General features: G+C 44.1%; 1 protein-coding gene across 2 annotated transcripts; it reads left to right on the top strand.

The window, feature by feature from the left end:
• Nucleotides 1–78: 78 nt before the first annotated feature.
• On the top strand, nucleotides 79–14648 carry IKZF5 (IKAROS family zinc finger 5). 2 transcript variants are annotated; one of them, XM_065672431.1, is made up of 6 exons: nucleotides 79–157; nucleotides 1908–1973; nucleotides 2766–2860; nucleotides 4300–4463; nucleotides 4744–4926; nucleotides 9809–14648. In XM_065672431.1, exons 4-6 carry the CDS (start codon nucleotides 4331–4333, stop codon nucleotides 10750–10752), a joined length of 1260 nt encoding a protein of 419 aa, XP_065528503.1. In that variant the 5' UTR covers nucleotides 79–157; nucleotides 1908–1973; nucleotides 2766–2860; nucleotides 4300–4330; the 3' UTR covers nucleotides 10753–14648. The 2 variants fall into 2 exon arrangements, with proteins under 2 accessions (XP_065528503.1, XP_065528504.1); XM_065672432.1 differs by lacking the exon at nucleotides 79–157 and adding an exon at nucleotides 229–504.
• Nucleotides 14649–15940: the final 1292 nt, after the last annotated feature.

Here is a 15940-nt window from a genome sequence, read left to right as displayed (position 1 = left end):
CCCCCCCCTCCCCGCCTCCTTCCCCCCTCCCGACGTGCGCGCGCAGCCCGCCGGGCCACGCCCCCCGGCGCTGTCTCGCGAGGTTGCGGTGGGCCGGGCCCAGCTGCCGAAGGCACAACAAACATGGCGGCCGCTGCGGCGGGTCGGGGCTGTGGTGGTGAGTAGCGTTCATCTCTTCATGCTCGGGGTCCCCTCATTGCCGTCCGGCTTTGAGGCCGGGCGGAGGGGATGCGGCTGCTCTCAGCTCGCTATGTGAAGCAAGCAGACAGGCAGGGCTGTGCTGCTCCACCGGGAGCGGGGGCTGGGTCCACCGGTGTAGCCCCTCAGTGTCTCCCTTGTGTGGGGGCCGGGTGACACCCAGGTTGAAGTGGAGGACTCCCGTGGCCGTGTCGCTTCCTGCCCGAACGTGGAGGCCACTGTGGGTCGGGGAAGGGTGGAGGGCGCGCAGAGTTGCCGTTGCACCGTGAGGTGTGGAGCGGCGGCGGCGGCGGAGCGACCGGCGGTGTAAGGCGGCTGCTGTGGCAGGTCGCGGGGCTCGGCCGGACAACCGGCAGCGCTGCGATGGGGGTGGAAATAGGTGATCTTAAAGTACTTTCCAACCCAAACCGTTCTGTGGTAAAAAGTCCTTCAGAAGGAGCAGAGAGGGCTTGGAGAGAGACTGGGATCCTTCCTCCTTCGTTATTTTAGCTCTAAATCGTTTCCTTTGGAAAAGATGAGGCTGAGGTAGAGAATTCCCCCTTAATTCTTTTCAAGAGAACAGGACACATGTTCTCGTAGTCACTTGATTCTCTTATAGTTACAGCGGTATAGGAGCAGGGAGGGCTTGGAGAGAACCTGTGATCTTACCTCCTTCTTTAGTTTTAAATCATTTACTCTGGAAAAGATGAGGCTGAGGCAGAGAATTCCCCCATCCCTGCTTCCCCCCCCCCCCCCCCTTAATTCCATAAAAGAAACCAGGATGCATGTGCTCATAGTCATATTATTTTAGTCTCTTGTAATTACTGCAATATGAGTTCTTGCTGTGTGTGTTAAACCACTGGTTTTATGCGTCCGAGTTATTTTCTTTAGCAGAATTCTTCAGGCAAAATACTCACAGCACCTTTCATCCTTCTGGTGCTTCTGAGACAATAACCTTAGTACAGGTCAGCACTGTAACTAGCGTTAGACTATGACCTGAGTGGAGGGTGAGTAACTGGTGTTCCACCCATCAGTGTGTAAAGCTGGAGAAGGTGCAGTGAAGATGATGTTCTGTGTTAGCGGAACATGTGGTATGATCAGCCCCATCAGAGTGCATGAAACACAAGCTGGTGTGCTCAAGTTGCTGATAGTGAGAATTGCATTCATTAGGTTGCACTAGCGGCGGAGCAAGTGTCTGATCTGTAGCATCCATTCCTGAAAAGGAGAACTGCTGGTTGGATATCCATAAGAAATACCACCTAAAATCACAAACGGTTCTTTTGTGCGTGGATATGTAGAGGTGTGAGGCAGTGCTGAATGGTGGCAATTTGCCTACATTGGTATAAGAAAAAAGGAGGAATGTTTTCAAATTAAATTGATGAGGTAAAGAAAGGAAGTTTGATGGAGTTTATAACCAAAATAATGTCTTTTCCTCAATTGGATTTTTATTTTTTTGTATAATTTTCTTCTAAAATTCAATGTAAGGATACAATTAATTGATCAAGTAAGTTTTTTGCCCCCAATACAAAAAGGGATATATAGAGTCTTTTTGTGAAAGACCTTTAACATTGTTTCATGTTGAAACATTCCACGTTTAAAATGACGATTTAATTTTAAATGGTTATTTCGTACTATTCTAATCTGCTGAAAGTTGGCCTGGTCAAGACTTGTCCTGATTTTTCCTCTTCCATACCTTTAATTCATATCCTGATATCTTTGTTTCATTGCAGGAGACACCAACAAATGGAACATAAATTAACTTCAGCCTACGCAAGCCTGGTGACACCTGAAGGAGGGTAAGCAAAATTGATACGTAAAGTTACAACTTCAGGATTAGTTTAATGGTGAGAATAGTAGTTGAGCACACTTAGGTATGGTGTGAAGACCATACTCATCTGCGTGCCAGCAAAGAACTAATGCTCGTAAATAACTTTGAAAATACAGGAGAATGTGGTTAAATGTGGTCTTGAACTCAGTACTTGAGCTTTTGTAGGTCACTGATGCTTTGCTTAGTAGCTATTGGAAAGCAAAAAGATATTCTTAGTGAAACTGTAGCGTTCTAAATTACTTGTGATTATAATTTGTAGGAATAATAACGTGACTGACTCACCACCTTCTTCCCAGTTGAATCCTAAATTCTGTCCTCATAAATACATTGCAAATGGAGACTCTGGAGGTTTGTCATGCTCCAGAAAGAAGCATGACCAGTGACTTCTAGTGAATATTGTTACTATTTCAATGTGAAATAATGACCTGGATTAAGGCTCTTACGCAGGGTAGGAAACTGGAATTATGGAAGAACTTTGTGTTGTGGTTTAAGCCAGCCAGCGCTGCATGAGCTACTAAGAAGAAACTAGGGAAACTCTTCAAATAATCAGTGAGATAGAAGTGTCTTTCAGTGGGATGTATGTAGGAGTGGATGCAGTCTTTGAGAAGTTTCTGCTGGAAGTATAATTGTTTCTCTAAAACTAGGAGCAGTACAGTGTTAAAGCCTGGCTTTCAAAACAGCTATCTTTTCAAGTTCCTTTCTTACAACTCTTAGGTGTTAGGGAGAATAATGCACTTGCATTTCCTTGTTTTCCTTCCAGGGAAAGTGGAGAAGCTGTGCCCTGTGCTTTGTATCTGACCTGTTGAGAGTACCTCTGGGAACATGTTTGCTACTTAGCAGGGAACTAAAATTCAGGTATGAGCAATTAAAAAAGAGTTAGTTGATTTTGATTATTACTTCATTTTATTCATTTTTATGTTGTGCTTATGATAATGTTGCTAAAACCCAGTTTCCCTAGTAATATCTATTTGGTGATGAGTTTTTAATGAGTTAAAAGCTCGAAAAAAAATATTTGTGTGGTTGTCACTTTGCATTGAGTCATGCTGTATGATAAAAGCAATCCTTTGCTTAAAAAGAAATCCAAACCTAAACCAGTTTTTATGAATGTGTTCAAATTCAGTGACATTTGCATTTTGAAACTGAGCTGTAAGACAGGGACAGGGAGCAGAATGGAGCTCATGTAATCCAAGTGGAACTGGTCAGCAATATGCTACACCACTTAGGCACACACCAGTCTATGTGGCCAGATGGGATCCACCCAGGGCTACTGAGGGAGCTGGCTGAAGTGCTCACCAAGCCATTTCCCACCATTTGTCAGCAGTCCTGGCTCACTGGTGAGGTCTCAGTTTGACTGGAGGTTAGCAAGTGTGACACCCATCTACAAGAAGGGCTGGAAGGAGGATCCAGAGAACTACAGGTCTGTCAGCCTGACCTTGGTGGCAAGGAAGGTGATGGAGTAGGTCAGGCCCAGTCAGCATGGCTTTATGAAATGAAGATCCTGCTTGACTAACCTCATCTTCTGTGACAAGATGAAGCACTTACTAGATGTTGGATGTTGTTGACCTGGACCTCAGTAAAGCCTTTAATGCCTGCAGCATTCTCTTTGGAGAAACTGCTGTTCAGGGCTTGGACAGGTGCACTCTTTGCTGGGTAAAAAAAAATGCCTATGTGCCCCAGCAGCCAAGAAAGCCAAGAGCATCCTGGCCTGAGCCGGTACTGGTGTGGCCAGTAGGACCAGGGCAGTGATCGTCCACCTCTGCTCAGCACTGGTGAGGCCACACCTTGAATCCTGTGTTCAGTTCTGGGCCACTCACTACAAGAGGTCCTGGAGCGGGTCCAGACAAAGGCAACAGAGCTGATGAAGGGTATGGAGCACAAGTGCGATGGGGAGCGGCTGAGGTTACTAGGGGTGTTTAGTCTGGAGAAGAGAAGGTTCAGGGGGGTCCTTATCACTCTCAACTACCTGAAAGGAGGATGGAGCCAGGAGGTGGCTGGTTTACTCCCAGGTAACAACAGGACAAGAAGAAACATCATCGTGTTGTACCAGGGGAGGTTTAGATTGGATATTGGGAAACATTTTTTCCCTGAAGGGGTTGTCAAGCACTGAATAGGCTGCCCAGGGAAGTGGTGGAGTTGCTGTCCCTGAAGGTATTTAAAATACCTGTAAATGTGGAACTTAGGGACATGGTTTAGTGGTGGCCTTGGCTGTGCTGGATTAACAGTTGCACTGATCTTGAAAAGTCTTTTCCAACCCAAACAATTCTGTGATTCTATGACAATATTTTTCCTTCTAGGCACAAGAGGTTGTAAACTTAAAGACTGAATATGGGTGAGAAGAAGCCAGAACCTTTGGACTTTGTAAAGGATTTTCAGGAATATCTTACACAGCAGACTCACCATGTAAATATGATTTCTGGATCAGTTTGTGGAGACAAGGAAGCAGAGACTCTCCAGGGAGGTAAGCAAATTGCAGTGCTATCAAATTTTAGTCTCTTAGACAGTGACTGCACTGTTGATGTTCCAGATAATTAAACAGAGGCCTGTAACTGTATAGGAGTATTTCTGATAGTTATTTTCTCATCAGAAAAGATGTGGCTGTACCTTTGTTATGATAAGGGGATGTTCTTATAGTTCTTTAAATAGAAAGACCAAGGGCACAGGGAAGCAAAAGATGTGTAGCATATTCTCAGTAGTATCCCACTGATTCTTGATTGACATCTGTGTTGTATTATTTACAGCTGGGACAGAAGGTGATCAGAATGGTCTGGATCATCCTTCAGTTGAAGTTTCACTGGATGAAAACTCAGGAATGTTGGTGGATGGCTTTGAACGGACGTTTGATGGGAAGTTAAAGTGTCGGTACTGCAACTATGCCAGCAAAGGCACAGCACGGCTCATAGAGCACATCCGAATTCATACAGGTATGAAATACTCTGCTGTGCTTTCCTGTACATTAAACACTGGTTTGAACTCAGTGGTATAACTTGCACATGGGGAGTTATCACACTGCTTGAAGATGTTCATTCTGGAGTTACTCAGCAATTAGATCTGTTATGGCAGACTACTGAATTTGATATATGGGAGTAAAGTTTAGTGTGAAAACATCAGTGTAAATTGGAAGGTCCTAAAGGTAACATAGTTTTTTCCTTGGAGATTATAGGGGCTTTTTTTCCTCTCTTACTTAGCTATGAAGATATTCCTGTTTCATGCCACATTCTAGAGTTGGAAGTACAAAACACAGTAATAAGAATAAAGTTTTCTTTTATTCAAATGTGACCACATGGCATCAAAAAGTGATCATTACTAATAATAGTAATGAAAAGAAGTATTTCCTGTGGCATTTCCCACTGTTGGGTTTATAAAGCTGAAATGCAAAACTCTTGAGTTAGGTTAGAATATCCTGAACTGTTTGTGAAGTCAGCTCTGACCTCCTGGCAAGTGAGAGGAAACACACAAAAGCTCCTTGTGAAGTCTGACTTTGGTGCCTGCCCAGTTATTACGGAATACAGTTACCAATTCAGAAGACTTTATGGCTTGTCACTAAAATAATAATTAAAATAAAAGAAGTATTCTGGCAAAAATGGAAGTTTTTACAGGTTTCCAGTCTGGTTCCAAAACTTCTACGTGTATCACTTCAGTGGTCTTGGGTAAGTGACATCTGGGGATTCTCTTCGAAGGAAATGCTTTTTTGTCACTTGGGTGTAATTGTAGCTCTCTTTAGGTATGGTTATTGTTAGTCAGATACTAACTTTGCTGTGAACCACTGTGTCTACACAGTCACTTAGAGGATGTATTTTGGCAAGTCAGTGCTCCTTGCGCTGGCCTTGCAGTGTTGGCTTATTTTAACAAGGCACAATGGGATGGAAAATGACAACCAACTAGAAATCAAAGTTCTGAGGTTCAGGCTCTAAACATCATCTAAATTCTCCTCTTGTGCTACTGTGAGCTACCTCTGTGTGTAGCTGTTGCTGTTTTCAGATTCCCAGTGGAAATTTTGTGTATTATCCAATAATGGGTAGAATACCATGGCTTCTGTAGCTGCATTTGACACAACGTTGACGTCATGGCTTGCTGCAGACCTGCAGAGCAACACTTGAGTTCTGGAGCATTTTTTGTGTCTAGTTTTCCATAAAACAGCTACCTCTTCACTTACCATTTGCCTCTTATGGTATGTGGATAAGGAGAAATCTAACAGCTTTACTCTGTGCAGTGCTATTTCTGAGCTTGTGAAAGAAGGGTCATGTAGTGGGAGAAACTGTACTGCAGGCTTAGCAGTTTGTTTTTAAATAGTGCTTAAAGGTGCAGGGGTAACATCAACAAAGTTTCATGTCTGTTTGGTGACATATAGCTATTCCCATCTAAAAACTTGCATCCCCAAGCCCACAGTTAGTACAGGTCAGTTATGAACATGAGCAGATGGACTGCTAGAGCTGTGATGGAGACATGAATGGCTGCTAGAAGATGTTGATATTGTGTGTTTGCTGATTCTTGAGACGTTTTTGATGGCTTTGGTGTGCATGGGGTTTCTCAAACAGAATGACTGAAATAATGTGTCACTTAATATCAATTTTAGCCATATTAGCAAAAAAAATCAAATCTTCCTTCTCTAGGTACCAAAATGTGGGTATTGGTATAGTGTCAGCATGCCTTCTCCTTCTCTAGGAAATCGTCTACCATTTTTTATGCTTTCAGATATTAGGCTAACAGTCCTTTTCTCAAAGGAGGGGATTCTCCCCCTCTACTCTGTTCTTGTGGGACACTCCCTGCAGTCCTGTCTCCAGTGCTGGGGCCCCCAACACAAAACAGATGTGGAGCTCTTGGAGCAAGTCCAGAGGAGGTCATGGAGATACTGTGAGGGCTGGAGCAGCTCTGCTCTGGAGCCAGGCTGAGAGACCTGGGCTGGTTCAGCCTGGAGAAGAGAAGAGAAGGCTTCTTAAGGGGAGACCTTAGAGCAGCTCCAGTGCATAAAGGGGCTCCAGGAAACCTGGAGAGGGGCTTTGGACAAGGGCCTGTAGGGACAGGCCAAGGGGAATGGCTTTAACCTGCTAGAGGGGAGACTGAGATGAGGTCTTGGGCAGAAGCTCTTCCCTGTGAGGGTGCTGAGTCGCTGGCACAGGGTGCCCAGAGATTCCCCATCCCTGGCAGTGTTCAAGGCCAGGTTGGACACAGGGGCTTGGAGCAATCTGCTCCAGTGGAAGGTGTTCCTGCCTGTGGCAGGGGTTGGAACTGGATGAGCTTTAAGGTCCTTTCCAACACAAACCAGTCTGGGATTCTATGAGTTTGTGTTCTCAGAATGCTTTCTTACCCTTCTGCTGCTTCAGGGAGTAGGTGTCACTGCGTGGCTAGAGGTAGCAGGACAATACCTGCTGCAGGTCATGATTATTTCAGCATAGTTGCAGCATAATTATATATGCAAAAGCAAGAAAGATTCCAACCAAGAACTGGGATGCTGAGAAATGTCCTCATAAATCTGACTCAGTGGTCATGACTTGGAAGGAAATATTCCAAGAGCCACAGCAATTCATTAGTTAGGGCAAAGCTTAGTACTCGGTGTTTGTCCTTTGGCTAATATTTTGAGTTTTTGCTCATGGTTGTAGTACATGATATTGTTAGTATTGCACCTCAGAAATGGAGCTTTGCCTGTAGGGTGGCACATTACTGGCTCAGACACATCTGACGCTAATGTAATACCAGTAACTGTACAATGGTAAGTCCATTTCCCTTTTCCACTCCGTCCAGTTTTATACCATAGACAAGAATATTTTTCTTTCTCTGTATAGTTTCCCCTTCACCTTTTTACAATATATTTCACATCCCTAATTTTAATACAGCATTGTCTGATGTCCTGATGGCAGCACCATTTTGCCATTACCTCAGTGGCTCTTCATAGAGCCCTGCTTTGTTTCTTTGTAGAGAAGGACTCCAGAATAAGGAAGGGGTGTTTTATTTGGTTTGCTTTCCTTGGTTTATTTTTTCCATGCAAGAGCAAGGCGATCCAAGGCCTGAGTGGTGTTTTGCTCAGAAGCATGGCAAAGGGCCCAGAGATGGATTGCATGGACTGTGAAGGCTGAGTGACTGAATCTGCATTAAAGTAGGGGAGCAAGAGCTTACTCTGTAGCCTCAGAGCAGTGTAAGTAAACAGATGCTGTGTTCTGGGTAACATGCAAGTGCAGCAAGGGATCTGCCAGAGTAATTAGGACCCAGACACCATCATGCAACCATCATTAAGTGCAACTTACCACAGAATTACTCCATGCTGAGTCTGGCAGCAGTGTAATTAGTAGTTCAGCAGCTGTGTTGTGTTAAGGGTGTGCAACATGCGGTGCAAATCTTCATCTCTGTGTAACCAGTTTGGAATGAAAGAAGACCATTGAGAATGACAAGTTCTTTGTGAATGCAGGAAGCTTGTCAGTCTTCTTCCATCTGTCTTTGTACCAAATCTCCACATCATTATGTGTGTATATATACGTATATATAAAAATACATATATACACTTATGAAGAAACTGTTTTCAGTTGGTGTGAATAAAGTACTTAGAGGTAGCACAAAAATGGCTTTTTTTTTTTTTTTTCCCCTCTTGAAGAGGCAGTGACATAGGGAGGAAAAAAGAAAAATCTTCTGTTTAGTATCCCAGGTTGCGATTCCAGACTGTGGGATGCTGAACATGCGAAGGCTTTCTCTTGTCAGTCACATTACATCTTTGAGGGCCTGTAGAGTGCTTGCAGTATATTAGTGTCCCTCTCTGCGTTCAGACTTCTAGCTTTTACAGTTGTTCTAGATGGATTTTAAAAGCCACAAACCAAATGTATATGTAAAATAGTAGAAAATGCTTCTAAAATCCCTTGTGAATGCTGAAGAGAAGGAGCCCACTCCCAGTTTTTTGTGGCCTGATGTGCTGTGTGGCAAGAGAATCAGTTGCACAACAGAGATTTGGAAATTGACCTGACATCCTAGATAGGAAGATAAGATGATGTTTCATTTCAGCACTTGAACATGAGCCTAATCCTCTGGACTTTTCTAACATTGCAGATCTGGATCTACTCCTGGAGGATCAGTCTGTGAAAGGAAAATTAAGTCCCAGAGTATGATGTTACCAATGTGTTGGCTTGTATTTATGTTTGACAGTTTTGTAAGCACTTTCAGAAGTGTTAATGTGAATATCTCTTTAGTATCATTTAGTAGAAGAGCAAAGTTGTATCTCTCTGGAAGAATACCTGATTGTCATGTCTGAGAGCACACAGCTCCCCAGGGATTTTGTTTTCTTTACTAAACAAAGCTTTTGTTTTCTTTAATACCTCTTTAACCATAGGATCGTTTTTCAACATTCAGTTCTCAAATGCATGTGTTATTTAGAGAACAGTTCCAGGATGTTTAAAAGTAGGAACGTCTGGAAGATGATGGAAGGATGCCTTCCCTCAGTGTTTAAACCCAGTTATCAGTAAGAATGGTTACATGTTGGTGGTACAGACATTCCTGTAGCCAGCTGCTTATGTGCTTTATAGCTGAGGTACAGTTGTGTGATGCTCTTAACTGGATCCAAACATCACTGCATTCAGCCCTTGGCATCGTGCTGCAGTTCCTGGTCAAGTTACGTTATGCTCATTGTGTTCACAGTTTATTCCTGGGCTTATTATCACTTGGGTGAGGCAGAGATGTCTACATTTACTTCGCTTTTCTACCAAATATGCAGCTAAACTCAAGACTAGCAGTGACTAAAGCTCCCTGTTAGCTACTTTCTGTTCCATGAAAAGCCTTTTTCAAGCACTCTGAGATGCTCTAGTATGATCTCTGTGGATTTTCCAGGTGAGAAGCCACACAGATGCCACTTGTGTCCCTTTGCATCAGCTTATGAACGTCACCTGGAAGCTCACATGCGCTCACACACGGGTGAGAAACCATACAAATGTGAGTTGTGTTCCTTCCGCTGCAGCGACAGGAGCAACTTATCGCACCACCGCAGGCGCAAGCATAAAATGGTGCCTATCAAGGGTACAAGGTCTTCCCTAAGCAGCAAGAAGATGTGGGGGGTTTTGCAGAAGAAAACCAGCAATTTGGGCTACAGCAGAAGAGCATTAATTAATTTGAGTCCACCTTCCATGGTGGTGCAGAAACCGGACTACCTTAATGATTTCACTCATGAAATCCCAAATATCCAGCCTGAAGCGTATGAGAGCATGACAAAACCAACCCAGAGCAGTGGGTTGCCAAGAGATCCACAGGACCTTATGGTAGATAATCCTTTAAACCAGCTCTCTACTTTAGCAGGACAGTTATCCAGTTTGCCACCTGAAAACCAAAACCCAGGCTCTCCTGATGAAGTTTCCTGTCAAGATGAGAAGCCTTTCATGATACAGCAGCCTGCCGCACCTGCAGTAGTTTCAGCTGTGTCAGCAAACATTCCTCAAAGCTCATCTCCAGCCAGCCCAGATCCTCGGCCTACACACAATCAAAGGAACTACAGCCCCGTAGCGGGTCCCAGCAGTGATCGCAGTGCCCACACCAGTACTCCCAGCATAAGTAATAGTCAACCAAGTACTCCAGCACCAACCCTTCCAGTTCAGGACCCTCAGCTCCTGCATCACTGCCAACACTGTGACATGTACTTTGCGGACAATATCCTTTATACTATTCACATGGGATGTCATGGATTTGAAAATCCTTTTCAGTGCAACATATGTGGCTGTAAGTGTAAGAATAAGTATGACTTTGCTTGCCATTTTGCAAGAGGCCAACATAATCAGCATTGACTGAGAACGTGCTTTCATTTAGTTTTTTAACATATTACAGTCTATTTTTCATACTTGCTGAAGGAAAAGCTTGCACATTGCATAAGGAATCTTCACATGAAGCAAATTGACAAAGGAGGCAAATTTCTTTCTGTGTTGTCACAAAACTTGCCAGGGAAATTTTGTATAGGATGGGGTGGTTGTTTTATATTCAGCTGGAATAGGAATTGGAATGTGTTTCCATGCTTTGGCTGCTATATTTAAGTTGCTTGTACTTCATCCCAATAAACACTGTACAGATGTTGAAGCAGAGCTTGTGTTCTGAAACATCAGGCTATTTACTGGGCAGGACAAAATATGTTAACTGTAAGAGACACAAGGTTATTGCAATGACATATCTGGTTTCTTTGGAGACATATTTATCCTTAAAAACTTAGCTATTCCAAACTGGAAAACCAAACAGGAGCAACTTTCACATACAAGTTCAATTTGATGTCAAACTTGCTTTTACCTAGTGAAGGTTAGTAGTTTTTCCTTAGTATGGTCTAAACTCTTCATTCTAGAGCACAAACACTAATTTAACTATTAGTTTTAAAACTCATCCCAGAAGTAGAAGGTGACAGGTTGTTGGGAATGAAGTTCTGATAGGAAAAAAGTTAAAAGCTTGTCATTCAGGAGTTATACTAAAGAAAAATGAGACCTTATTTATACTAAGCAAACTTTTACGTGTGGTTCCTTTGAAAAGGAGGTAGTTTTTCCACAGTCATATTAAAGAGCTTGTAGATCTAATATATATTCAGAGAGATTTTTTAACTGCCTTAAACTTAATGTGTACAGATATTTAAGATTTGCACAGTTAAACTTCTGTCTGGCTGATGGAAGTTCTAACAGAAAGAAACAAGAGGTTTACAAATGGGGAAGAGAATCATGTTCAGTGTTATCTTGGGCCAAGCTACGACTGGTAGGTTTGAAAGCTCTATAACGTAGTTCGTTGCAAATTTCAGCTGGCTTGGAAGTCAGTTTGTCTTGTCCCTCTCCTGAATTTGTCCTTTCTGTGTACTGGGAATAAGGAGAAAGGTTTCTGGGTTTTCTGAGCTGTCCCTGTAGTAAGCAGAGGAATACAGCATCCTACGGCTGAAGTCATTGGGATTAATAATTGTAGGTAGCAGATGGTGACTGAAGATGGAAATGAAGTCCATGGCACATGCTCGTTCTGTTGGGGTTTTTATACTGCACATCTTACTTGAGAAGCACCCAGGCCAATGGACAGGCACTTTAATGTAAACCCTATGTAGAACACCCCAGCAAAATTACTAAAAGCCCTTAGTGTGCCTTCTAAAACCTAAATTTGGCTATAATACTAAAACACCAGACCTTACTGCTGGAGGCCATTACAATTAGCAATTTATAAAGGGGTTTTTCCTTGCTTTTGGGTGCAGACTTCTCTTCTTAAGCTCTAGAACTCCAAGGAATCTTCCGAAATGGTGTTTCCATTCCTTTTCCATGATGCTCTGAGGAGCTCCTTCCAGTACAGAACGGTGCCGATGTCAACAGCCTTGTTGTCCTTGGTTTGCCGGTCCGGCACTTCTCCCTTCTGGTATCAGTAGGGGTATCAGCTCTGATGTGCACAAATGTTTGGGATTCCATCCTTCCATTCTGTTTGAGCTATTTGTGATCCATTGGGAATGATTTTTGGCAGTGTAAAGATGGTAGATTCTTCTTACTGTGTTGGCTAATGATTGGTGATTTAAGGAAACAGCTTCTGAACAAGGATGCTCCTGAGCAGAATTGCAGGTAGGAGAATGGTAACAGAGGTAGCTGGTAGCAGGAGAAGCCTGGCATCATCTTAGTGAGGGGCCCTTGTTTAGGAGGGGATCCTCGCGTGAGTTCTTAATAATAGAACTCAGTACAGGGGAAAGAAATCCACCTCCAAACCTTGCAAATTGTTGTTTAGAAGGATTTTAATAGCATGGACTTAATACCGTTGTTTCTGCATTCAAGTACCTAAGGAAAGAACATTAGCAATCATGGAATCAGCTGGGTTGAAAAAGATCTTTTAAATCCAGCTGTTTCCCCAGCACTGCCACGGCCACCATTAAACAGTGTCACTAAGGGCCTTGTGTACATGGTGTGTGAACACTTGCAGGGATGGTGCCTGCAGCCCTGCCCTGGGCAGCCTTTTCCAATGCCTGAGCACCCTCTGGGGCAGGAATTGTTCCTCAGCTCCATCTGAACCTGCCCTGGTGCAGCTTGAGGCCGGTTCCTCTTGTCCTGTCTCTTGTTATGTGGGAGCAGAGCCCAGCCCCTCCTGGCTCCATCCTCCTGTCAGGCACTTGTAGGGAGCGATCAGGTCCCCCCTGAGCCTTCTCTTCTCCAGACTGAATCCCCAGGTCCCTCAGCCGTTCCCCATCACACTTGTGCTCCAGGCCCTGCACCAGCTCCGGTGTCCTTCTCTGGCCCCGCTCCAGCACCTCGATGCCTCTCTTGTAGTGAGGGGCCCAGAGCTGAACACAGGATTCAAGGAGCTTGAACATCTCTGAACTGTTGAACAGTGATAAAGTAGTTTTTCCTTCTTTCCTTGCATGAGCTCCTGTTTGCAGGGGGGACCTTGGGCAGAGGCAGGTTTCCGTGTCCATCCCTTTATTCTACAACCAGATCCATGTGGTGCGGACCCTGCCATAGCCTTCACAGAGGAAGGGCCACCCTCTGCATGTGGGCTCTTCATTTTTCAACCTCACGCTGCCTGTTCACTTGTGCCAAACGGGGTCCTGAGTGCATCTGCTGCCTTCTGCCCACCGAGTTCCTTTGGAAGGTGTGTTGTCACATCAGTTTCTCATCACTTTGTACATACTGTTTCCTTTAAGGACCAGAATTAGTACTGGAAAATTGTTTTAGGCTGTGATCCCAACGATCCCTGTGCACAAGAAGGCCTTACATGGAGTCAGTGAGCGATAATTGTCAGGAACTGTGGGATCAAGTCTGTGGTTGAGGGACTTTTCATACCGAGTTCTCCACTGCACTAAACTCATTTTGTTTTAAACCCCCAAATCTTTACATTATAAAGTGGCTATTGGCATTTTAGCTTGTATTAACAGGGAAGTTTGAGAATGAACTGAATTTTTTCCACAGCTTGACTCTGGTAAGTCCTGTACCTGCAAAACATGAACTTTGAGGGGGTTTGTTTTTATTGTGATAGATCATTTAATAGATTTGTTGACCTTTTTAATGTGCACTATTTATCATACTCCTAATGCAGACTTACTGAGACCCAGTATTCCAATGAACACACATATATTAGGCTGAAGCATCTCAGTAGATTATCTGGGTTAATATTAAACCAACTGTGACGCTGCTAGTAGGAACAGGAGTTGTTTTTTCACAGATACTTGTTCAGTGGAAGAGGATTTGGACATAAAACGTTGTTCGGCATTTTAACATAAAACTCAGTGCTGGAAGACTCCTTCCCATGGTGTTTCCCAGCCAAATGAGCTGATGCCATTTGGTTTAGTGCAGAATGTTTGGGGGGGGGGGGTTGCTCTTTGTTTCTTGCTGACGAAAGGAATGTAACGGAGGAGTCTTCACTGGCAAGTTTTCTGTTCATTTGAAACTTCTTTGAAATCTACAGCAAATGGATGTTGGTCTGCAGGAAATCTATCCCCTGCCGAAGCCTTTTTTCATCAAGCAATCTTTGTGTATGTGCTTCTGAGTCCCGGCTCTGTTCATAACCTATTGCAGTGTAAAGAGCATATTTTGTATTGCAAAAAAATGGAACCTGTTAGAACTGTAAAATCAATTTTCTCGTGTAGTGAATGTTTTCAGAGGACAAGGTTAATTTGGAAATGACTTGCCTATATCTGGTGTAGTTCATGTTGTGAAGCTTTGCTTTTCTAAGATACGAATAAAATAACACTTTCTAATTAAGTCTCATGGTAATTCTTGTGTCTGCTTCAGCAGGTGGGACTGGTGAGCTGCTTATGAGTAGCTGTGGTAAGGAGGATAAGCTGACCCAAAAGGTGAACAGGCTGAAGCATAAATGCGCTGTCCCTTGCTTAAGGTGCTTCATTTTGGTGCTGAAACCAGGCTGCTCTTTTGGTGCTTGTGAGAACCTGGACACTTGAGCTTTTCCCAGACACCTCTTACATTCCATAGTGCAAGTCACAGACAGGAGTCTGAGCTTGTCTTAGGCACCATTTCATTTGACCACAGGAGGCTTTGAGCATAAATGAAGCAAATAACAAGGACGTTGGCTCTCAATAGCGTGTAGGTAGGGTTGTTCTGGCCCCTTGTTTGAAGCTGATAAACCTCCATAGGAATATGAAAGGATGACTCAAGGATGAGCTGATTCTTAGGTGCAGCCAGAAAGCAGACACCACAATAAGGACAACAGAGGGAAAACGATCACCTGACCACCCAGAGGAACTCTTGGGGAACCTCAGCTTTGGAACTGCTCATGAGCTCACTTAATTATGCCCATAGAATCACAGAATGGTTTGGGTCGGAAAGGAGCTTAAAGCTCATCCAGTTCCAACCCCCTGCCATCGGCAGGGATGCTCCACACTAGACCGTATCACCCAAGGCTGTGTATAACCTGGCCTTGAACACTGCCAGGGATGAAACACTTAACACTCTTCTGGGCACCCTGTGCCAGTGACTCAGCACCCTCACAGGGAAGAGCTTCTGCCTAAGAGCTCATCTCAGTCTCCCCTCGGGCAGGTTAAAGCCATTCCCCTTGGTCTGTCCCTACAGGCCCTTGTCCAAAGCCCCTCTCCAGGTTTCTTGCAGCCCGTTTAGGCACTGGAGCTGCTCTAAGGTCTCCCCTTATAAGGAGCCTTCTCCAGGCTGCCCCAGCCCAGCTCTCTCAGCCTGGCTCCAGAGCAGAGCTGCTCCAGCCCTTGCAGCATCTCCATGGCCTCCTCTAGACTCGCTCCAACAGGTTCATGGCCGCCTTATGTAGAGCACACCAGAACTGCACACAGTGCTCCAAGTGGGGTCTCAAGATGTTCAATGTGAACACAAAAATGCAGGGCTCAGGACAGAGGGTGAGATACCCTTGGTGAAGAGGACCAAGATGTTGCTGTATACTTCTTCTCTCCTCTCTTTTTCATTTAATATTGACTAGATCTAAGCAAAAAACACATGGCATGAGACTTGCTGTTTCAGTTAAAGTCATCATTGTTGAGTTATATCTAACCACATGCCTTGTAGTTTG

This window comes from Lathamus discolor, chromosome 3, assembly GCF_037157495.1.
Source record: "Lathamus discolor isolate bLatDis1 chromosome 3, bLatDis1.hap1, whole genome shotgun sequence".
Lineage (NCBI taxonomy): Eukaryota > Metazoa > Chordata > Aves > Psittaciformes > Psittacidae > Lathamus > Lathamus discolor.
The sequence above is the reverse complement of the archived record's forward strand: the minus strand, read 5'-3'. Positions and strand labels throughout refer to the sequence as shown.

Coding starts and splice junctions, on each gene's coding strand:
- IKZF5 (XM_065672431.1), top strand. CDS start 4,331: ATGGGTGAGAAGAAGCCAGAACCTTTGGACTTTGTAAAGGATTTTCAG. Junction 4,464..4,743: donor AGCAGAGACTCTCCAGGGAG/GTAAGCAAATTG, acceptor TATTATTTACAG/CTGGGACAGAAGGTGATCAG. Junction 4,927..9,808: donor GCACATCCGAATTCATACAG/GTATGAAATACT, acceptor TGGATTTTCCAG/GTGAGAAGCCACACAGATGC.